The sequence below is a fragment of the Neurospora tetraspora genome (genome assembly GCF_033439725.1).
Source record: "Neurospora tetraspora strain CBS 560.94 chromosome Unknown B0H65scaffold_3, whole genome shotgun sequence".
Taxonomy (NCBI): Eukaryota; Fungi; Ascomycota; class Sordariomycetes; order Sordariales; family Sordariaceae; genus Neurospora; species Neurospora tetraspora.
This window is the reverse complement of record NW_026944385.1, coordinates 1,655,871-1,675,963: the sequence shown is the minus strand read 5'-3', so window position 1 is coordinate 1,675,963 and position 20,093 is coordinate 1,655,871. Positions and strand designations below refer to the sequence as shown.

Genomic DNA, 20,093 nt, shown 5'->3' with positions numbered 1-20,093 from the left:
CTGGAATCTGCCCAGACCCTTCAACAACCCAGCGTGCCAACCTTTGCCCACGCGCCCCGATTGCTCCTGTCCCGTCAATCGCTCGATTCTTCATGACGGCAACGCCCTTTTTTACTTCTCAACCTGGGTAGTCAGCTCACAGCCGTGCTGCGATTTGATTGCCTCCTTCAACAACCAAAAAGTTTCTGTACGTGTTCTCAGTCTGGTCCCTCTCTCAGGCCCCCCTCAGACCCCGTCGACGAAGCCCCCTTCTTGGCCAGGCCCCCGAGTCCGGGCCACTGCAGTCCCATCCCCAGTCCAGTGCCGTGCCCGCCGTCGCCCTGCCCCGTCCACCACGCAGGGCAGCAAGCAGCCAGGGCTCGAGGTCGTCGTAGCCAAGCACAGCTTCCCCTCCTCTGCCCTCCCGTCCTTGTGTGGATGTTGCCCCGTGCCCCCCCGTCCTGCCCCCCGTCACCAATCATCACAACCACCAACAAGTCGACCACCATCGCCCCTCATCACCATCATCACCATCTCCCCGTCAACAACAACATCTTCTAGCAACTGCCTTACCCATCGCGCTTGCGAACCGGTTCGGCTGGGAAATGCAAGCTGCTCCTGCACGCCTTGAAACCCAGCAGCAAATGGTTTGGAGAAGGTGCTTCTACCCTTCGACCCTCGGCGCCAAACATCGTCCCAGCCAGTCATTTCACGTGCCCCCCTGCATCTGTTCCAGCTCCCCTTCCAGTCCCCTTGAGAGACCTTGTGTTGCCCCTATCCCCAAGGAAGGCTACCTGCTCCTAGTTGCCGTCTCCAGCGAACCCTATTCTGCCTTGTCCTCGTTCTCTTGAACCTGCTCCTCCTTAACCCTAAGCGCCCATCTTACATCATCGCTACTATCCATCTTCTACCTTGCTTGGCCTCTGCTGTTCTGGCCTCGCTTCACAAGCTAACGCTGTCTACTCCTCATTGCAGTTTTACACCTTGAGATACCCTTTGCCCGATCGATTCACAAGCTCATAACCCGATTCGATACTTTCCCCCCAGCCCAAAGCCTAATATTAGACGAAAAATCCGAGCTAGGCTAGACCACATCCGACCAGGACGGCCAAATAATCCGGTCAATCCGCAATTCGCATCCCACCTGCTTTTCAACCCCGCCGCATGCCCGCCCCCCGAACTTGCATACAACCGTCAAAAGAGCCACCTCAATCGTGTCCGGTGTCAGTGCCCCTCACCGCTGGCGCCCCGACGTACTCATAACATTTGCCCAACATGTTCTGGCGGTTCGGCGGCTACGCTGTTGCCAGCACAATAGACAACATCCTCGACCGCGGCGACTTTGCCCTTGAGGAGCTTCTCGATGAGAGCGACTTGATCCAGGAGCTCAAGCAACACAATGCGAAGCTTGTCGAGTATCTCCGCGACCAGGATGTCCTCAAGAGGTTGCTAGAATACGTTGTCGCTCCCAAGCTGGAGCCCGTGGCGGCTGCTGAAAATGAGGACGATGAGGAAGACGAAAACCAGAGGGGTATCTCCCTACCCTTTACTCGACCCCGCGCCTCATCGCGGGCCACCGATGCAAGCAACGACGACAGCGCCGTCGAAAAGAAATGGAACCGCTATGCTTTTGTCGCGGCCGAGATTCTGTCGTCGGACAACTGGTCAATATTCGAGGCTCTTATGGAGAGCAAAGACCTGCTGCGCGAGTTCTGGCAATTCCTGAAGCGCCCTGCCCCGCTCGACCCCCTCCAGGCCAGTTACTTCACCAAGGTGAACGAGTCCTTGTTCGACAGAAAAACCGAGGAAATGATCGACCTTCTTAAATCTCTCGACAATGCGGTTCCCGATATGCTCAAGCACGTCGATTGCCCGATGGTTATGGACCTGCTGCTGAGGATCATCAGCTTGGAGAGAACCGAGGCTGGGCATGGTATAGTCGAGGTAAGTGGATCAGTTCCGGTACTGCGAGTTCCCTTTTACTAACCGGCGTCCTCATCTTTTAGTGGCTCTATACTCAAGACGTTATGCCCACTCTGCTTTCTTTCCTCGGCCCAGAGCATGGCTGGGCAACCCAGACCTCCGCCGCCGATTTCATCAAGGCCATCATTACTGTCTCCGCCAATGCCTCGCAGAATGAACAGACCTGCATCGGACCGAACGAGCTCACACGACAACTTGTCTCGAAGCCCTGCGTGGAGCAGTTGATCAAGTACATGCTTGGTGGCGGCAACCCCCTCACGTGTGGTGTGGGCATTGTTATCGAAGTCATTAGAAAGAACAACTCCGATTACGACCCAGAGGCAACCGAGCCCAACTCGACCCCCTCAACCCGCGACCCGATCTACCTTGGAACCTTGCTTCGCATGTTTGCCGACCATATTCCGGATTTCATGAGCCTCATCATGAACGCCCCCGCGCAAAAGGAACGCTTCACTTCCACGTTTGGTGATCATATCGAGCCGCTGGGCTTCGACAGATTCAAGACATGTGAGCTGATGGCTGAGCTGCTCCACTGCAGCAACATGGGCTTGCTGAATGAGGTGGGCGCCGAAGAAGTCATTGCGCAGCGTGATGCTCAGCGACAGTTGCTCCGCACGCAAGGCCGGCTCGTGCCTGTTCGGGAGCAGGAACCCCCATCCGCGGCGGAAGATATCACAATGCGCGCGTCGCACTCTTCCCCGGCGGATACCGGCAGGAAGTTGGGGGTCACCAACACATCGGTAGATGATGATGGCTTCGAGGAGGTCACGCATACCACCGACGAGGACATCACGCACGGCATCGAGGAGCTTCCCGAAGGTTCCTTGCCAGGCCCGACATCGTCATTCCTTGATAAGGACGAGGACGACTTTGTTGACGAGCCGCTGAGCTCTCCAAGGCTGCGTGTTCGCGACCTCCATAATCCCATGGAGGATACAGCACCCATCAAGTTCGACGACCCGAACCTGGTGGTTGCGCCTCTTTCCCCTACCAAGAAGGCATCCGTACCTATCAGGACAGCTTCTGCTTCAGAAGGACAGAACGACGATGGAAACAAGACAGAGGAAACCTCTACCAGCAAAGAAGGAAGTGATTTGGATCTTAAGCCTTCCGAGGACGTTCAGTTGGAACTTCGCGGCGGCTCGGACAAGCGCGTAGCTCCAGAAGAGATGTCTCCCCACCCGGACGATACTCCTGCGCCGCTCTTTTCGACATCCGCCCGAACAACAGACTCCTCGGAGCCTAACCAGGCCACTACTACAAAGGAGGAGCAGGCGGAGACTGGTCAAATGTCTACCGGTCGAGAACAGAGTGACCCCGATGCCACGATCGCCCACGACGCTTCTCAGGCCGACAAGAAGCACGAGCCTGTTGTCGGCGACTACCTCAAGATGCAGTTTGTCGAATACAAAGTTGTCCCCACGATTTTGAGCTTCTTCTTCTCTTACCCGTGGAACAACTTCCTGCACAACGTGGTTTACGACATTGTGCAGCAAGTGTTTAACGGCCCTATGAAGGACAGCTATAACCATAAGCTAGCTATCAGCCTCTTTGAGACGGCCGACATCACCAACCAAATCATTGGTGGACAGCTCGCCAGCGAGAAATCCGAGAACGAGAGAAAGACCCGTATGGGATACATGGGGCACTTGACGCTCATTGCTGAGGAGGTGGTCAAGTTTACTGAGCGCCACGAAACCGAAGTTCTCACAGAGTGCATTCTGGAGAAGGTCATGGCGCGGGATTGGATCGAGTACGTGGAAGGCCCGCTTAGCGCTACGCGAACACGCGACAATGCCGTGCTCGGAGGTGTGCGACCAGAGAGCCTCATGGGCCGTTCTGGCTCCGGGATGTCTGGCGTCGGACTCTCCGCTCTTGGATCTCTTGGTCTGAGTGGCGGTTCCAACGCCCTTGCTGAGGCAGGGTTGAATGGAGGACAGGATGTTGCGGACAGTTCGGGTGGAAATGGGATTGGGCCGTTTGCCATCAGCGCCGGTACTCTTATGAGCGGGTTTGGCAGTTCGAGCGATGAGGACGAGGACGAAGAACAGGACAACGAGGAGGATGTTAACAACGAGGTTGGTTATTCTGATTATGTCTCATCTCTTCTCCACCCCCATGACATGTTCCCCCTAGGCTCAAGTGAGCCCTTGATACCGAGCAAACGCGACCACGGCTCCTTCGTCGACGGGGAGGAGCTTGCCGAGGTCCACCATGTTAAGGATGTTGATTTCGAAGTCGATGTCGAACACAACGAGCCCTTCGACGAACAAGACTACGAAGACGACCCAAGCAGCTATGGATTGGACCTTGAGGACTTCGAAGAAGGTCTTGCCGACTTTGATGGCTGCTCTCCAGCCGTTGCTTGGAAAGCGGAAACGCTCGCACAGCGACCCCCTACCCAGACAAACCCGCCACCGCCAGCTCGATCCCCCGAGGCACTGTCACCAGTGAGACCGCAACCTTCCACCCAGGAGAGCCCTATCGAGCCTGCATGGGGCGTTGATGAGATCGACGCTCCACTCTATGACGACTTTGAAGGCCAATGGACGAGGCCGGAACCCAGCCCTACAGACGCACTCGAGCTCAATCACTTTCTTTGTCAAATCAACCGGATGATCCACTTTCCTCCTCCGTCCCCTTCTCGAACAGAGGACACCGACCGGATATGAGGGTCCGATCCCCGATCTGGACCCTCTGACGCGAGACTCGGGCAACAAATTGTTGCTCTCATCTGCTTCACGTCGTCCGAGCTGTCAGGATTATTCTTTTGGTTGAGGGTGTTGTATGATTAAAGGGCGCCAAGGACATAGTGGGCTAGCAACTTCGGACATGTTTTCCTCTCATTTTCCTCCTTCTCCTCACTCCAGTGGATACTCGTGATCAGGCTCCCTTCCTCAGGGCCGTGGTCGGTTCTTTTCTGACACCAAGGGTGCCGCAACGTCAAGAAGACCCTCTCTTGTTTCCCATGGTTCCTTCTATCGTTGCATATCACCTATATTCCGCCCGATGGCATACTCTCTGTCTCCAGACCCTTACACGTATTGCTACGCAGTCGCCAGTCGCCATGCCTGCCTGATCTTGCTCACCTTCTCTTGATTCACATTCCACTAACCATTTCCTTTTGTTTCTTTCTCTTCCAGATACGAACAATATGCTAATTCAGCATGCAGTTCCGTGCTTACACCGACCCTCTTAACGCCAACCTGTCGAACTCGATGAACCCACCTTCGATTCCACCGCCCCCACCACCTCCTCCCCCGCTTAACATCCCTCCTTCTCGTGCGCGTCTCCAACTTGCTGCCAGGCTAGCTATGAACAAGCGCAACGCTGAAGCTGCAGCGAATGGCGGGCAAGAGGGCGGCTCGGCTCAGGCTGACAACTCCACCGGTTCTGGTACATTTAGCCTCCCAAATGAGTCAGCCAGCGATAGCCTCCGGAATCCTTTTGAGGATGAAGAGGACGAGGATGAGGATGAGGAAAACGATGGCAATGGGTCTGGTAGCGATGATGGAGACTTGGATAACACAGCCCATAACGGCATGGGAGGCAGTACGTGGAATCGTGGGTCTTGGTGGCGCGGTATGGTTCCTGGTGGACAGAAGAACAAGAGCAGGGAGGATAGCCAGGATGCGGAACGATTCGGGGATGGGCGTGACAGCGAATCTGATGATGGGGGTGACGGAGGTGAAGTGGTGGATGATATCGACGACGAAGAGTTTGGAGACTTTGCCATGCCCGAGGTTGAAGGCAACGCCAAAGATTCGGAACACTCTCCCGGTTCGGGTCGTATGGTCTCTGGCATTGACCCTGCGCGGGAGAAGATCCTGGTCAAGCCACTCCCCGTCCATCCGAGCAAAAGCGGTAGTCCGTTTGGTAACCTGTGGCCTTTCTCTACTCCTGGATTCGGAAAGAAGGATGAGAAGGAGGCTACGGCGTCTTCGACGGGCGAGCAGGGTTCAGAAAAGCAGAAGGAAAATGTTAGCCCTGGAAGCGGTGTTACCATAACAGAGGAGCCCGAGGAACTGGATGCTATGATGGAGGATCTGGTTATCGGCGAGGACGGCAAGAAGATCAACCGAGCGGTAGAGGCAAAGAGGAGGACAAGTATTGAGGATCCGGATGACGACGAGGCGGAGGAGATCTTTGTCAACAGGCCAGCCGGAGCACGCTGATCCACACCATACCCCTGGAGATGATATATATGTCGGTTGGTTATTGTTGGTATGGGGTAGAAGTAGATGAGATACAGATACACACAACACGGTCACTGTTATGATTGGAACGACGGCGATGGGCGGGTGGAGGTAAACCGGTGCAGGATCCCTTACTTGTTAAGCAATTTGTATTTCTAGCATTCAGACCTACGAAGCCATTACTTTGCAGTCGCCAGTGTCCTTCTGTCGTCGTCGTTCGTCTTCGCCGCCATCACTCGTCTTCATCGGACAGGAGCTCACGTATACCAAGTAGGTGTCGGAATCTCTCCCAACAACACCCACCTTCCAACCTCCCTCCGCTTATACGCCACCGGATCATGCAGCGTATGCGTCCTCAAGTCCCGCCAAAACCTGTCCAACCCAACTTTACTCGCCGTCACCCTTGACCCCGTCACCTCAAACACATCACTAGTCACCTTAAGCCCGACATCCGTCACCACGATCTTGGCAGCCGCAATTAACTCGCTTATCTCACCCCTTTGCTGCGCCGTCAACTCCCCACGATTCCCCCGTTCATGATTATACGCTGCGAACAGCTCTCCGACCGCCTCATTAGCCCTATCCACCAGCGCCGTAGCAGCCAATAAATGCGCATGGTGCGTGCCGTACGTGGACAAGATATAAAACTCGTCTGTGGCCTTCTCCGCAGGGGAAACGGTCTCGCGCTCGCCGCCTGATAAGTAAGGCCATGGACGCGTGCTCTTGCGCGTGTAAGAGGCTCCTTGGTCGAGTGCTGCGCGGGCGATGCCGAGGTAGAAGTTGGTGAAGACTAGCTGGATGGTGGGAAGCAACAATGTGGCGAAGGGGACTCCTAGGATGTCTGGCAGGGGTTCTTGTTTTGTGGAAGAAGCATCCCAGCCTAACGCGTCCTCCCAGGGGACGGAAACGTTGGAGATTTGCGCTGAGCCCGATTCGGTCAGCCGCAGACCGATGGCGTCCCAGTTGAAGGAGAAGGTGATGCCGGGGTGAGTGGTGGTGGGGACGTAGGCGAAGATGTGGGCGCCCCCGCCAGACTCAGGGAAAGAGGAGGAGGAAGAGAGGGAGCCTTCAAGCATGATCAGGTCCGAGACGGCCGCGCCGGTGGTGAAGTGTTTGGAGCCGTTGAAGATGATTTTGGTCGAGTCATTGGGGTCAGAGGTGATGACTAGGTCGCTGTCGCGCGGGTTGACGGCGCCGCCGACGAAGAGGTTTTGGGAGGTGATGAGTGCGGTCCATTTGGCGATTTGGGAGGGGGTGCCGAGGATGGAAGAGGAAAAGGCCCAGAGGAGGTGGTAGCCTAGGAGCATGCCGATCGAGCTTTTTGAGGAGGTATGTCAGTCAGCATGGAGGATTCGTGTTTGCATATCAAGACACTACTCTACTCACCCATCACCCTTGGCGACTTCCCGGATCGCTTGGTAAGCCACGCTCCATGGCTGCTCACCACCGCCGTACTCCTTCGGACCAAGGATCTTGAGCAGGCCGGAGTGTTTGAGGAGAGCCACTTCGGCGCGGGGAGTCTTGTTGGCTTTCTCACGCGCAGCGGCGTCGGGGGCAAGTACGGCGGCTACGTCTCTTGCGCGTTGGATCCAACCGGCTGAGTCTGAGGGGAGAGTTGACCATTTGGACTCGTACTCTTGGTAGATGGACGGGTCGCTGCTTGGATGGACGGTGCCCTGGGTGGTAGCGGAGAAGCTCATGGTGTTGACGGTATGGTTGAGGTATGGAAAGGTTACAGGACAGGGCGAGAACTAGCACAGACAAAGGTAGTTGTACGACAATGAGAAGGATGGGAGTGTCACAAGTCCACGACGACGATGGCTGAGATGGCGGTTTGCCTTCCATTATACGGTTTTTGGGGGCTACAGAGGCCTGTCTTGCGCCATCACGTCTTCCCTCCATCCTCCAGTCATCTTCCTGTTCCTGGATTGCGCACTCAGACATCAACATTTCGCAAGCAAGAAGGAAGCTCGACATCTCATGATCTTGGGAGAAGCTGAACCTTGAGATGTCGTCTTGGCCCTCGGGTTTCCACTACTAAATCATCACCGCTTTCGGACCCCAAGCATCTAGGCTTCTCGTAAGTCATTGCTACTAAGCCTTACCGTACTACCACCCTTTCGGCGACATCGCCTTCTGAGAGCTTCTTAATTGGTGAGTGTTTACTCACCAGATGCAGGTCAGTATTGTACAACCGGTTCGACGGATGATACCATCTCGCCAATGCTCCCTTCCACACCAAGTCGGGAACAAGATGATTCTCACGGTAACCCGTTAGGGACCGCTCCAAACAAGAACCGGTTAACTGTTTACATTCCGACATCTTGAGATCTTTCTTATAGTGTATCTCATCATCACAAAAAATGCAGCTTACAGGGTAGCCAACCGCCTGAATAGCGCCTTTCGAGCGCCCCGAAGCCGCAACAACAACACCAAACGATCGTCAGCTTCACCTTCCCCACGCCAAGCCCATCACTCCGCGATGAGATGGGTTGCGACTCAAATGGCGTCATCTGGTCGCGCCATTGTGAGAACCGACGGCGGCTCTTGAATAGAGGAGCGACTTCGCACACAAGGAGAAAAGATGATCATCAAAACAGATTCGGAAATGATATGGTACAATACAAGACGCCAGTTATGCGCACGCCATTCGAGCTGAAATGGTGAATATCGAGCCTCAACCCTTCAGCCAAGACCCCCTTTCCCCTTTTTACCATTTGTTTTCTAGCCCCTGAGCTGCACCACTCAAAGGTCATCAACACTTCGCTTTTACCTTCCCAAAACAAACAATATACCCCTGCCAAGCACACCCAAACAGACACAATGGTCGACGCCAGCACACTCAACAGCGGCCCCGACAGGCTCTTCTTTGCGTAAGCCATGACTTCTTCCTCTTCCCTATCCAGACCAGTGCTAACCTGAAACCAGCTACTGGGTCCCCAACGTCTCCGGCGGTCTCGTCGTTTCCAAGATCCCCCAGAACACCGGCTGGGACCTCAAGTCCAACGTCCGCTATGCCCGTACCGCCGAGTCCGTCGGCTTCGAGTACGCTCTCACTCAGATCCGCTTCACTGCCTCGTACAGTGCCGCGTCCCAGCATGAGTCTGTCTCGTTCTCACAGGCTCTCCTTCACCACACCGAGAAGCTCAAGGTCATTGCCGCCATCCTTCCCGGTCCCTGGAACCCTGCTGTCGTTGCCAAGCAGGTGGCTAGCATTGACAACTACACGGATGGACGTATTGCTGTTAACATTGTCTCGGGATGGAATAAGAGCGAGTTCCATGCCAGTAAGCCAGCATCAAAATTTCAAAGAAAATGAGAAAGGTGGCTAACACGGTATACCAGTCGGTGAATGGTGGCTCGACCACGCCGAGCGCTACCGCCGCTCCTACGAGTTCATGAAGTGCCTGCGTGGCATCTGGACCGCTCCCGAGGACGAAGGCTTCACCTTCGCCGGCGACTTCTACCGGTTCCGCAACTACAAGCTCAGCCCCAAGCCCATCGCCAACCCGCACCCGGAGATCTTCCAGGGCGGCAACTCGGACGACGCCAAGAACAACGGCGCCGAGGTGTCCGACTGGTACTTCATGAACGGTATGGACCTTGAGGGTTTCCGGACGCAGATCGCCGACGTGAAGAAGCGCGCCAAGAAGTTCGGCCGCGAGAACGTGGTCAAGTTCGCCGTCAACGCCTTTGTGATTATCCGCGACACCGAGGAGGAGGCCATCCGCACTCTTCAAGAAATCCAGGGCAAGGCCGATGTCGAGGCTGTTGAAGCCTTCAAGAAGGAGGTCCAGAACGCCGGTGCTAGCGCGAGTAACAAGCAGGGCATGTGGGCGACTAGCACGTTCAAGGACCTGGTGCAGTACAACGACGGGTTCAAGACTAAGCTGATCGGCACCAAGGAGCAGGTGGCCGAGCGTATTGTCTTGCTCAAGAGCTTGGGCGTCAACCTGGTGTTGACTGGTTTCCTCAACTATGAGGAGGAGGTCGAGGAGTTTGGCAAGAATGTTATTCCCCTTGTAAGAGAGCTTGAGAAGCAGGGCAGAGGAAAGGACGAGGCGTTTGAGATTGAGAGGACTGGTGATGTTTACAGGAAGTAAAAGGGTTTAAGGGATCGAAAAACTGGATAACAGAACGGGGTTCGGTGTTGTTGGGATTAGGATTCATGAAAAGTGTATAGGATAAATGGTCTCATGGGGAGTACGTTTGGGTACCTGGATAAAGTAAAAATTCAAGGCATTTTCTTTCTGTTCAGTCTCGCTGTATGGGCAGAATTTGCGTGAGAGTTGAAAGAGCAGTGGTCCTGCGTGGGAGGATATGGCTGGTCCGTCAAAGGGACCACGTCGTGCGCAACGATGATCCTCTTTGCATGACCAGGGGAGACAGGAAAGGGATGAAGACTGCAATCCATCCATGTGCCAAGTGGAAGTGCAAGATGAGATGCGAGTTGAAAAGCGCCAGCAGCATGCGAGAAGACATGCAGGTTGAAGTGGGTATAAGGAGAGAACCGCAGGGTACAATGAGCACATACGACCATACCCACTGGAAAACTCGGGATCCCGTCCGCTCTCCTATAGATAAGCCAGTGAGGGCCAGACTAGTAGTTGGGTCGGTGACGACCAGCGAATCCCTGGTGTTGTATGTTTTTCTTTTTTGCTTCTTTTTTGCTTCTTTTTTTTCGTTTTTTTTTTCTTTTCGCTATGCAGTCGCCCTTTCTTCTTTCCTTTTGCTCCTTTCAAAGATCGGACCTCTTGCTTACCCTTGGAAGTTGGGGTGGGTGACGCCGTGACGGACAGTTGCTCAACTCCGGCTCGGATGTCCGGTGTGGCCTTCGGCTTCCGCAAGCGCCCAGGCGGTGCGGAGTTGGGGGGAGCTGGCATGAGCTGGCATGAGGTGTATCCGGATTGGCAGGTCGCCATTTCCTAACTTGCGAAAGTGGTTCTGGCGAAAGACCGACCCAATGCCATTGCAATCCTCGAACCGAGGGTCATCTTCTCCAAGAGAGTGTGGTCTTGGGCATCAACCATGAAGAAGGACGGAGCGCAGCGTGCAGGGACGTGCGGTGCTGCCCTGTTGAAGGCGCTGTAGGTACCCCCTACCGATGCTGCAGCTGTGTAGTGCACCTGCAATGCCCTGTCCATGGCAGGCGTGCCTGAAGTCACTTCTGAGCCTGTAAAATGCCTGTCAACGCCCTCACTTGCAGGGTGTGGCGATGCCGAGCAACTGACTGCCACAGGGTCTCCTGCCAGAAAAACCAGTTACCGGTACAGTGGAAGTGCATCCGAACTTGACATGAAGCACGTCGACGGCGGTGTTGAGTTCACGATCTCTGAACGTCGCAACAGCTCGGACCGAGGAAGAAAAGACTGTAGAGCCATTGCGCTGGAAACGGAAGCGTGGGAATCAGAACAAGAGCCCTTGGAATGAAGGACGCCATAGACGCTGTTCCAGGGCAGCTGCATGTTAGTAATATAGCTTTGACCACCAGCTTCGCACTAACACTAATACAACAAGGGCATGAACCACGACAGCAACTCTCAAAAGGGATCAGGTGCCGTGGAATGGAACCAAAGCTGGGCATCTACCGAGGGAACCCAGGAATTCCTTCACAGATCGCAGAAGGGGCAGTGCTTGCTTCATGTCAATCGCATTCAGGATATCGTCTTTTTGCAGCTTCCTGTCTCGTCACCTGAAGATCGTTTTAAGCTTGCCGTGCTTGTGTCAGCTGTCAGATATCCGCATGCTGCAGTCAGAATGGGTATTGCTTGTGAATGTCTCCCTAAATTCGGCACCTCTTCCCTGGCTCACCAAGGGTGGACGAGACTTGACGATCTCAGGATGAGTCCGTGTGCCAATGGCAAAGCTACAATATCGTCGGTCTCGGCTGACGCCTCAATGCGGTGTTGCGCTCCTTCGCGCGTAGTGACTGCACACTTAATCCGGCATTCCTCCAACGCAGTCCGACAACCGCCAAGGTCACGGTCCTATCGAACTTGATCACCACTTGGCCCTGGGACGGACAGAATCAAAGTCGGCAGGGACTTGGTCTCACATTATTAACTAGGGACAAGCAACGGACATGGCATATAAGAATGTCCTGTTCCCCAGGAAACAAACTCAAGAAATCTTCTTCCAGCCACGCCAACAACCAAAATCACCCTTTCAACAAGAGACGACATCAACCGACTGTCAGTAGGCAACCTGTCCCACCCAGTTTGCTGCTTCAATGGCCCTCCCTTCTTTTCTCGCCCGTCTCCTGTCCCACTTCTCGTCTAACAAAGCCAACGCCACAGAGAAGAAACAGCAGACAGTACCAGTCTCCTCTAACAGCTCAAGCACGACTACTTCCAGTATCAAAGCCACTCCAGCCGCCAAGATGCCCGGTGTCACAGCCCCGTCCGGTACTAGCAAGTATGACCAGATTCCCGGTCCCCTCGGTATCCAGTCTGCCCAACTTGGTGGCAAGGTAGCGCTTGTAACCGGTGCCGGTACGTCTTCCTTTCTGTCATTGTTGTTGTTATTTTCTGTTTGGGATGTGATGTCGTGCCAAGCACTGCTGCAAGGGGCAAAGGATGAGCGACAAGGGGTGGAAGGGAGCTCCCGCACCGGACGGGATGGTAGCTTTACCCCAACCCCAAGTCCGATTTCCCCATGTTCAGCTCCGACGCCGCCCTTTTCCCTCAATCCATTCAGTCACTGCCTCTCAATCCCTACCCAAAAGCAATCCGAAACCCAATGGCAACTCCCCCCTCAGACACCGACAACACTCCCACTGAAGGATGCAGATGCAAGGCGTAGCTGCGTAACGTGTCATTGGTCCAGTCAGGCCTGCGCAGTTCGCATAACACAACATGCCCTTCATGCACCATCACCATGTAGGGCCAAAGAGACTGACAATATCATCTTTTGTGGATTCCAGGCCGCGGTATCGGAAGGGAGATGGCTCTCGAGCTTGGACGTCGTGGTGCCAAGGTGGTGGTCAACTACGCCAACAGCGACATCTCGGCCAACGAGGTTGTGCAGGCCATCAAGAAGAGCGGCTCCGACGCGGTCGCCATCAAGGCCAACGTGAGCGACGTCGACCAGATTGAGAGGCTCTTCCGCGAGGCCAAGAACAGGTTTGGCAGGCTCGACATTGTGTGCTCCAACTCGGGTGTTGTCTCGTTCGGTCACATCAAGGATGTCACCCCGGAGGAGTACGACCGCGTCTTCAACATCAACACCCGTGGCCAGTTCTTTGTTGCTCGCGAGGCCTACAAGAACCTTGAGGTTGGTGGCCGCCTGATTCTCATGGGATCCATCACCGGCCAGGCCAAGGCCGTGCCCAAGCACACTGTTTACTCTGCTAGCAAGGGCGCCATTGAGACCTTTGTCCGCTGCATGGCTATTGGTAGGTTGTTATCTTGGGTGTATCTCAGGGATGAATGCTAACCACCGACACTAGACTTTGGGGACAAGAAGATCACCGTCAACGCCGTCGCTCCTGGCGGTATCAAGACGGACATGTACCACGCCGTGTGCAGGGAGTACATCCCCAACGGCGAGAAGCTCGACAACGAGGGTGTCGACGAGTATGCCGCTGGCTGGTCGCCTCTTCACCGCGTGGGTCTCCCCATCGACATTGCTCGTGTTGCCTGCTTCCTGGCTTCCCAGGATGGCGAGTGGATCAATGGTAAGGTTATCGGTGTTGATGGCGGCGCCTGTATGTAAGAGCTTGAGTCAGACACTGTAGTACAACCACATCCGGGTGCATCGGTAACATAGAGAGAATGGGCTTCTTAGGAAAGATGGGAGGGGGAGGATATCTTGTGAAATGCGGCGGGAGATAGGTGGAAGAACAGGGAGGATCAAGGTAGAGAGTGTAGCATACATGAAGATAATTTTGCGCCATGATAGCAAATTCATTCTTTAGTCAACATACGAATCGTCTGAGATCTCTGGCACTGCTAACAAGGCACTTGCCATCCATGTCTTCATGTTCCACACGATTGGTGAGAGTTATGATAACACAGCTTACAAGACAGTACGGTCAGACTGTAAGGCATTGTTTCGTGTTGTTTGCTTCCAACTGAACACGGAGTTGTGGCTACCACGGGCGGGTATCTGCATGCCGGTTGCCTATTATTTTAGTGACGGTCACCAGTGATTGCCTGGCAAGAACGGCCTCGACGGCGCCGATGACGAACAGGCAACAAACACCCAGCGGGCCAAGTCTCTCCTTCCCCTTGATTTACACTCTCGATCTCTCTTTCACTTTCTGCAAACAGGAAGTCATCACCGGAGGGGTATGGTACACAAGAACGTGTGCTTTCCAAACTGCACCTGACACGCGACTGAACACCCAGGGCAGGACAAAACAAACCCGCGACCGACGGAACAAGGTCTTCAGCATGTCTGACGCGCCCAGTTCTCATGCGCAAGCTACTTACGCTTCCTGGGCACGTGTCAAAAACCTGGAGGAATCAAAACAGCCCATTGAGGTATCAGGTTCCTGCCTGACCATTGCCGATGTCATTGCGGTCTCGCTGTATGGTCCTTCCACAGACGTCCTTTCCATCTTGCGACCTTCCAGCCAGTCACTGACAGTCCGTGAACAACAGGCATGGCGCAAAAGCCCATCTCTCAGCTGACACCCGACAAGTCGATCGCAGCATCGCGTTACTCGAGGAGCGCATACAAGCAGGCGACGTCATCTATGGCGTAAACACAGGCTTCGGTGGCAGCGCCGACACTCGAACCGATGTTGGAGCCGAACCCTTGATGCGTTTACAAGGCGCATTAGTCCAGCACCTCAACGTTGGAATTCTTACACACGCCGACAAGGGTCGCGATGGCATCAACCCCCGAACAGGAAAACCTTACACCAACGAGCTTCTTCGCAGCCATGCTCTCCCAAGCCCCGTGGTTCGGGCCACCATGCTCATACGTTGTAACTCCCTGATGAGAGGCCACTCCGGTGTTCGGCCCCTGGTCATGGAAAACATCATGAAGCTTCTGGACAAGGACATGACCCCTATCATCCCGCTTCGGGGAAGTATCTCGGCCTCGGGTGACTTGTCTACCCTCTCGTACATTGCCGGCGCGCTCGAAGGAAATCCGGACATTTACCTCAAAGTCAGGAAACCGGGCAATAAGACGGACATTCTACCGGCCGATAAAGCTCTGCACCTTGCTGGTCTGGAACCGGTGCGTTTCCAAGTCAAAGAGGGACTCGGCATTACCAACGGCACCGCACCCTCCTGCGCAACCGCCTCCATTGCCATCCAGGAAGCCAACCAGCTGGCCGTTCTTGTCCAGCTCCTAACTGCCATGGGTACCGAAGCCCTGGCCGGCACAGCTGCAAATTACCATCCCTTCATCTCCTCCGTCCGGCCGCACCCCGGTCAAGCAGAAGCAGCGTCCAACATTCTAGCCTTTCTCGCCGGGACCAAGATTGCTGCGCCCTGCGAGTCCCATAACGGCTCTAACGGCGAACCGGCTAAGGTCCGGGGTCTTGCTCAGGACCGCTACGCTCTACGGACCGCGCCTCAATGGATCGGACCTCAGCTCGAGGACCTGGAACTCGCCACGAAGCAGGTGCAAACAGAACTCAACTCAACCACGGACAACCCCCTGATCGACCCCTCTTCCGGATTCATCCACCACGGCGGTAACTTCCAAGCCATGGCACTCACATCGGCCATGGAGAAGACCATGCTAGCCCTGCAGAACCTGGGCCGCTTGCTCTATGCGCAAAGCTCGGAGCTGCTCAACAACATGACCAACAAGGGACTGCCGCCGAACCTGTCGGCGGATGAGCCAAGCCAGAGCTACACGTGCAAGGGCTTCGACGTCAACATGGCTGCGTACATGGCCGAGCTGGCGTACCTGGCCAAGCCGGTCAGTTCGCATGTCCAGGTGGCTGAGATGAACAACCAAAGTGTCAACTCGATGGCGTTAGTTGCGGCTCGGTATGCGCTGGAGGCAGTGGAAGTTGTTAGTTTGATGGCGGCCACCTACATCTATGTGCTTTGCCAGGCGCTGGACCTGAGGGTTCTGCAGTTGGAATTCCGGGAGGACTTACCGGAGCGTATCGGAAGTCTGATTCTTTCTGATGTTGCTGCGGTGAAGAAGCCGGAGCCTAAGGCAAAAGAGGAAGAGAACGGCTGCTTGTCTGAGAATGACATAACGAAGAGCCAAAGGTTGGCAGGCATGATTGCAGCGAACATCCTGGACCAATGGGACAAGCTGGCTCACCTGGACGTGGAAGAGCGAGCTTCTGTGGCGACTAAGCAGTCAGCACTGGACGCCCTTGGACTTCTTCACTGCGGGAGGGAGTACGACCGTGCAACGCTGAGCATCAGTGATTTGCAAGCCTACCACTTGAAGACCGCTCGAGTGGTGTCAGACTGTTATGGTGACCACCGAAAGACCTTGCTCGAGGGTCGGCAGGACACTGGGCGGTGGCTCAGCGGTGGCTCTACAGTCGTCTACGAGTTTGTCAGGAAGGAGTTGAAGATTCCGCTGAACCGGGGCGTGGTTGACCATCCCCCGCTTCTCAAGGAGGGGTTGAACAGAGTGAGGGAGGTCATCCGCAGCAAGGCAGAACTAAGTACTAAGGACATAGAGGAGGGTAATGACTTTTGGTCAAGGAACAGGATTCTTGGAAGCATGGCGTCGGATATTTATGAGGCGATTCGCAGTGGGGAGTTGCATTCACGGATCATAGAGTTTGGAAGGGCTAACAAGATGTGGGGTGATGGTTCGTCTACGTAGTTGACTGGCGGTTCGTTTCTTCAAGAGGACTCTAACATGGGGAAGTTCGTCAAGAAGAGATGCATGGATGGACTATAGCTCGGGACTTGCTTCCATAGCTGTATAATACGCGTCCTTCTCATCCGATTTTTGCCAACCGAATTTGTGATCTGTCAGACTTTAAAGTGGCACTTGGTACACTTCCCGGCTCAAGGCTTTTACTCTTCCAGAGCCATTTAAAGTTCCAAGGTACATGCGGCCTAGAGGTATTGTACCTGTCAACCAGTGCACCGCTTCCCACTTCCAACAGTCAAGTATGCCTAGTGTACTGTGAACCGGTGTCCTCTGGGGTGTATAAGTGATCACCAACATGTGTAATGTCAGTCAATAGCCTACAGGTAGTGTCGTAGTCACTCTAACCGACGTACTGTACCAACACGCCAAATCGGATCCGCAATTAAACCTTGCCCACCGGTGAGAGACCCAAGCAGATAACTTTGCTCACCGGCGCGGCAGTCACTCGAATCACATCCTTCGTTGAAATTTCCAGAAGTCCGTCCGTGGTAGCATTGCAGTGTGCTCGTACGAGTGATGGACCTGGAAGGCTGCCGTCATGTGGTACAGAAGGATTCGCTAAAACGGCAATGCGGCAGAGTGGCCGGCCGATCGTCGGCCGGCTAGTCGGAGTTTATACGACCCACGAGACCGGCTCACCTGTTGGTAGGGTTCCGGGAGGTTTGGAAGAGAGCATGTAGTGAATCCGCGAACGTGGATGTGATTCTGTGGTGGTGTAAATGTGGCCATTCGCACAATCAAGCACTCATTGAACGGGCCAATACGGCCTGAACTTCCTGAAGAACTTCAAGATCCCCATGATTACAGCAAATCTGTTACTCCCGCTACTGTAACCCCTGTCGCTTAGGGCCATCGCTCAGCGGCCGCCTGCCGTTAGGGTACCCCGGACCCCCACCAGCCGGCCCCTTTTTGATAACTTGGCGTCTGTCCAGCTTCACTGACTGTCTGAGAAGACTAGGTAGAACAGTCTAACGTCGAAAGCGGTACAAGCGGATCACCGCGCGATTTTGTTATCTGGACAGTCGCGTCCAAAACTCAAGGGGCTTACGGCGCTGACGGCGGACCAAACAGGCGATATGGTACGATTGAGACGGTATCTCGTCCGGAGGAATCCAGCCAGCCAGACAGAGTTGGGAATTAGTACAGTACTAATTAGTAGTACTAGAGTACTAGACTTTAGTATTAGTATTAGTACTACCTTAGTATTAGACTAGACTTTAGTATACTAAAAATACTAATTTCTGAAAATTGATATTTTATAGTTTTTTAAACTGTGTATAATGTATATAAAAATAAAAAAGTATATAAATGGTATTATTATTAGTAAAGGAATTTTCCTTAATTATTTATAAATTGATAAATTTAGAAGGGTATAAAAAGGATAATAAATAATTATAGAAAAATATTATTAGAATTCTAGTAGTAGATACGAAATATACGATTTTTATTATTAAATATTATAATCAGAAGTTATAATAAATAATAAGTTTTAAATAATACTAAAATACTAATTAGTACTAGAGTAGTACTAGAGTACTACTAGAGTAGTACTAGAGTAGTACTAAGAATACTAGAGTAATCCTAGAAATACTAGAGTAGTACTAGGAATACTAGATATTAAAAAATATATAATTAAATAAGTTATTTATATATAAATCTAATAAATAAATAATATTATATTATATATAGGGTAAATAAAAGTGTAAGAAGTAAAAAAGGGTAGAATACTAAAAGATTTAATTAATATAATAAATGAATAAGAATAAGAATAAGAATAAGAATAAGAATAAGAATAAGAATAAGAATAAGAATAGGAATACGAATTAGAATAATAATAATAATAATGATAAGAATAATAATAATGAGAAGAAGAAGAAGAAGAAGAAGAAGAAGAAGAAGAAGAAGAAGAAGAAGAAGAGAAGAAGAAGAAGAAGAAGAAGAAGAAGAATAAGAATAATAATAATAATAATAATAATAATAATAATAATAATAATAATAATAATAATAATAATAATAATAATAATAATAATAATAATAATAATAATAATAATAATAATAATAATAATAATAATAATAATAATAATAATAATAATAATAATAATAATAATAATAATAATAATAATAATAATAATAATAATAATAATAATAATAATAATAATAATAATAATAATAATAATAATAATAATAATAATAATAATAATAATAATAATAATAATAATAATAATAATAATAATAATAATAAGGGTTATAAACTTTTAAACAATTTAAAGCTTCTAAGGCTTCTAAGGCTTCCAAGGCTTCTAAGGCTTCCAAGGCTTCCAAGGCTTCCAAGGCTTCCAAATCCAACCTTCTAAGGTTTGAAGACCTTTTTCGTCATCTAATTCAAAAGAGCAGCGAAATCGTACGTTTTTGAAACTCGGCGCTTAAAATTTCGTTACTTGACTATTTAATATAACCTTATTTACCATCCGTTATCTTAATCCTACCTTCCTTTTCTAACTAAGATTTTCATACCTTTTCAACGAATAAAACGGATAATTCTTTAAGAAATTAATATAACGAGGTATTCTTTTAATGAAAAATCTAGTCTATATATACAGCTTTTGCAAGGGCACAGTATGGGTGAGTCGGAGGCAAAGCTAAGATTCTATTTATAATAGAAGATTTCAAATAGGGAAAAGAAAAGAGGAAGAGAATTAGGTATAAGCATATAGACCTAAATAAATATCCTAATTGCACAAGCGATAGCGGAACCCATAGGCGGGTCGCTATCAGCTAATCCTTTTACTCGTATCCCTCTTACTTATAGGATAAACCCTATACGTACCAAGATCTACCCTACAACCCGTCTTAGTATAGCCAATTAAATAGCTTATATCCCCTAAACTGTACTATACCCAAAATCCTCTATATATTTTATTCCGGCAATTACTTCGTATATAGTACCTAAACCCAATCTATTAACGCCGTTATATTACCCCCCCCTATATAAAAAATTCGTCCGCGAATCTTACTAAATAATTATACTATACGTTTATTTCTTCTTTATAATACGCTGTAAATGCCTTAATCCTTCCTTTTTAAAATATTCGTTATCGTCGTACTATTCTGTATCTTTATTAA

The 20,093-nt window shown here is 51.7% G+C and overlaps 5 protein-coding genes across 5 annotated transcripts; 4 read left to right on the top strand and 1 right to left on the bottom strand.

Annotated features, from left to right (window-relative positions):
* The first annotated feature begins 871 nt into the window (after positions 1 to 871).
* Positions 872 to 4,882, top strand: B0H65DRAFT_154532 (SIT4 phosphatase-associated protein-domain-containing protein). Its single transcript, XM_062821132.1, has 2 exons — positions 872 to 1,923; positions 1,986 to 4,882. The coding sequence occupies exons 1-2, from the start codon at positions 1,255 to 1,257 to the stop codon at positions 4,632 to 4,634; spliced, it is 3,318 nt and encodes a 1,105-aa protein (XP_062682829.1). The 5' UTR covers positions 872 to 1,254; the 3' UTR covers positions 4,635 to 4,882.
* Positions 4,883 to 5,545: 663 nt separating this feature from the next.
* Positions 5,546 to 6,354, top strand: B0H65DRAFT_461299 (uncharacterized protein; the record flags this gene model as incomplete). Its single annotated transcript, XM_062826589.1, has 1 exon — positions 5,546 to 6,354. A coding segment is annotated over one exon (592 nt), but the record flags the coding sequence as incomplete, so codon positions are not given.
* Positions 6,355 to 6,415: 61 nt separating this feature from the next.
* B0H65DRAFT_422248 (acyl-CoA dehydrogenase/oxidase) lies at positions 6,416 to 7,858 on the bottom strand (the record flags this gene model as incomplete). Its single annotated transcript, XM_062824390.1, has 2 exons — positions 6,416 to 7,475; positions 7,545 to 7,858. The coding sequence occupies 2 exons, from the start codon at positions 7,856 to 7,858 to the stop codon at positions 6,416 to 6,418; spliced, it is 1,374 nt and encodes a 457-aa protein (XP_062682827.1).
* Positions 7,859 to 8,981: 1,123 nt separating this feature from the next.
* B0H65DRAFT_587661 (luciferase-like domain-containing protein) lies at positions 8,982 to 10,362 on the top strand (the record flags this gene model as incomplete). Its single annotated transcript, XM_062830985.1, has 3 exons — positions 8,982 to 9,031; positions 9,087 to 9,445; positions 9,504 to 10,362. 3 exons carry the CDS (start codon positions 8,982 to 8,984, stop codon positions 10,259 to 10,261), a joined length of 1,167 nt encoding a protein of 388 aa, XP_062682826.1. The 3' UTR covers positions 10,262 to 10,362.
* A 2,025-nt stretch (positions 10,363 to 12,387) lies between these two features.
* Positions 12,388 to 18,921, top strand: B0H65DRAFT_441340 (L-Aspartase-like protein; the record flags this gene model as incomplete). The annotated part of the gene is made up of 9 exons (XM_062825521.1): positions 12,388 to 12,649; positions 13,081 to 13,551; positions 13,606 to 13,863; positions 14,058 to 14,197; positions 14,429 to 14,688; positions 14,762 to 16,773; positions 17,818 to 17,928; position 18,660; positions 18,822 to 18,921. 9 exons carry the CDS (start codon positions 12,388 to 12,390, stop codon positions 18,919 to 18,921), a joined length of 3,615 nt encoding a protein of 1,204 aa, XP_062682825.1.
* Positions 18,922 to 20,093: the final 1,172 nt, after the last annotated feature.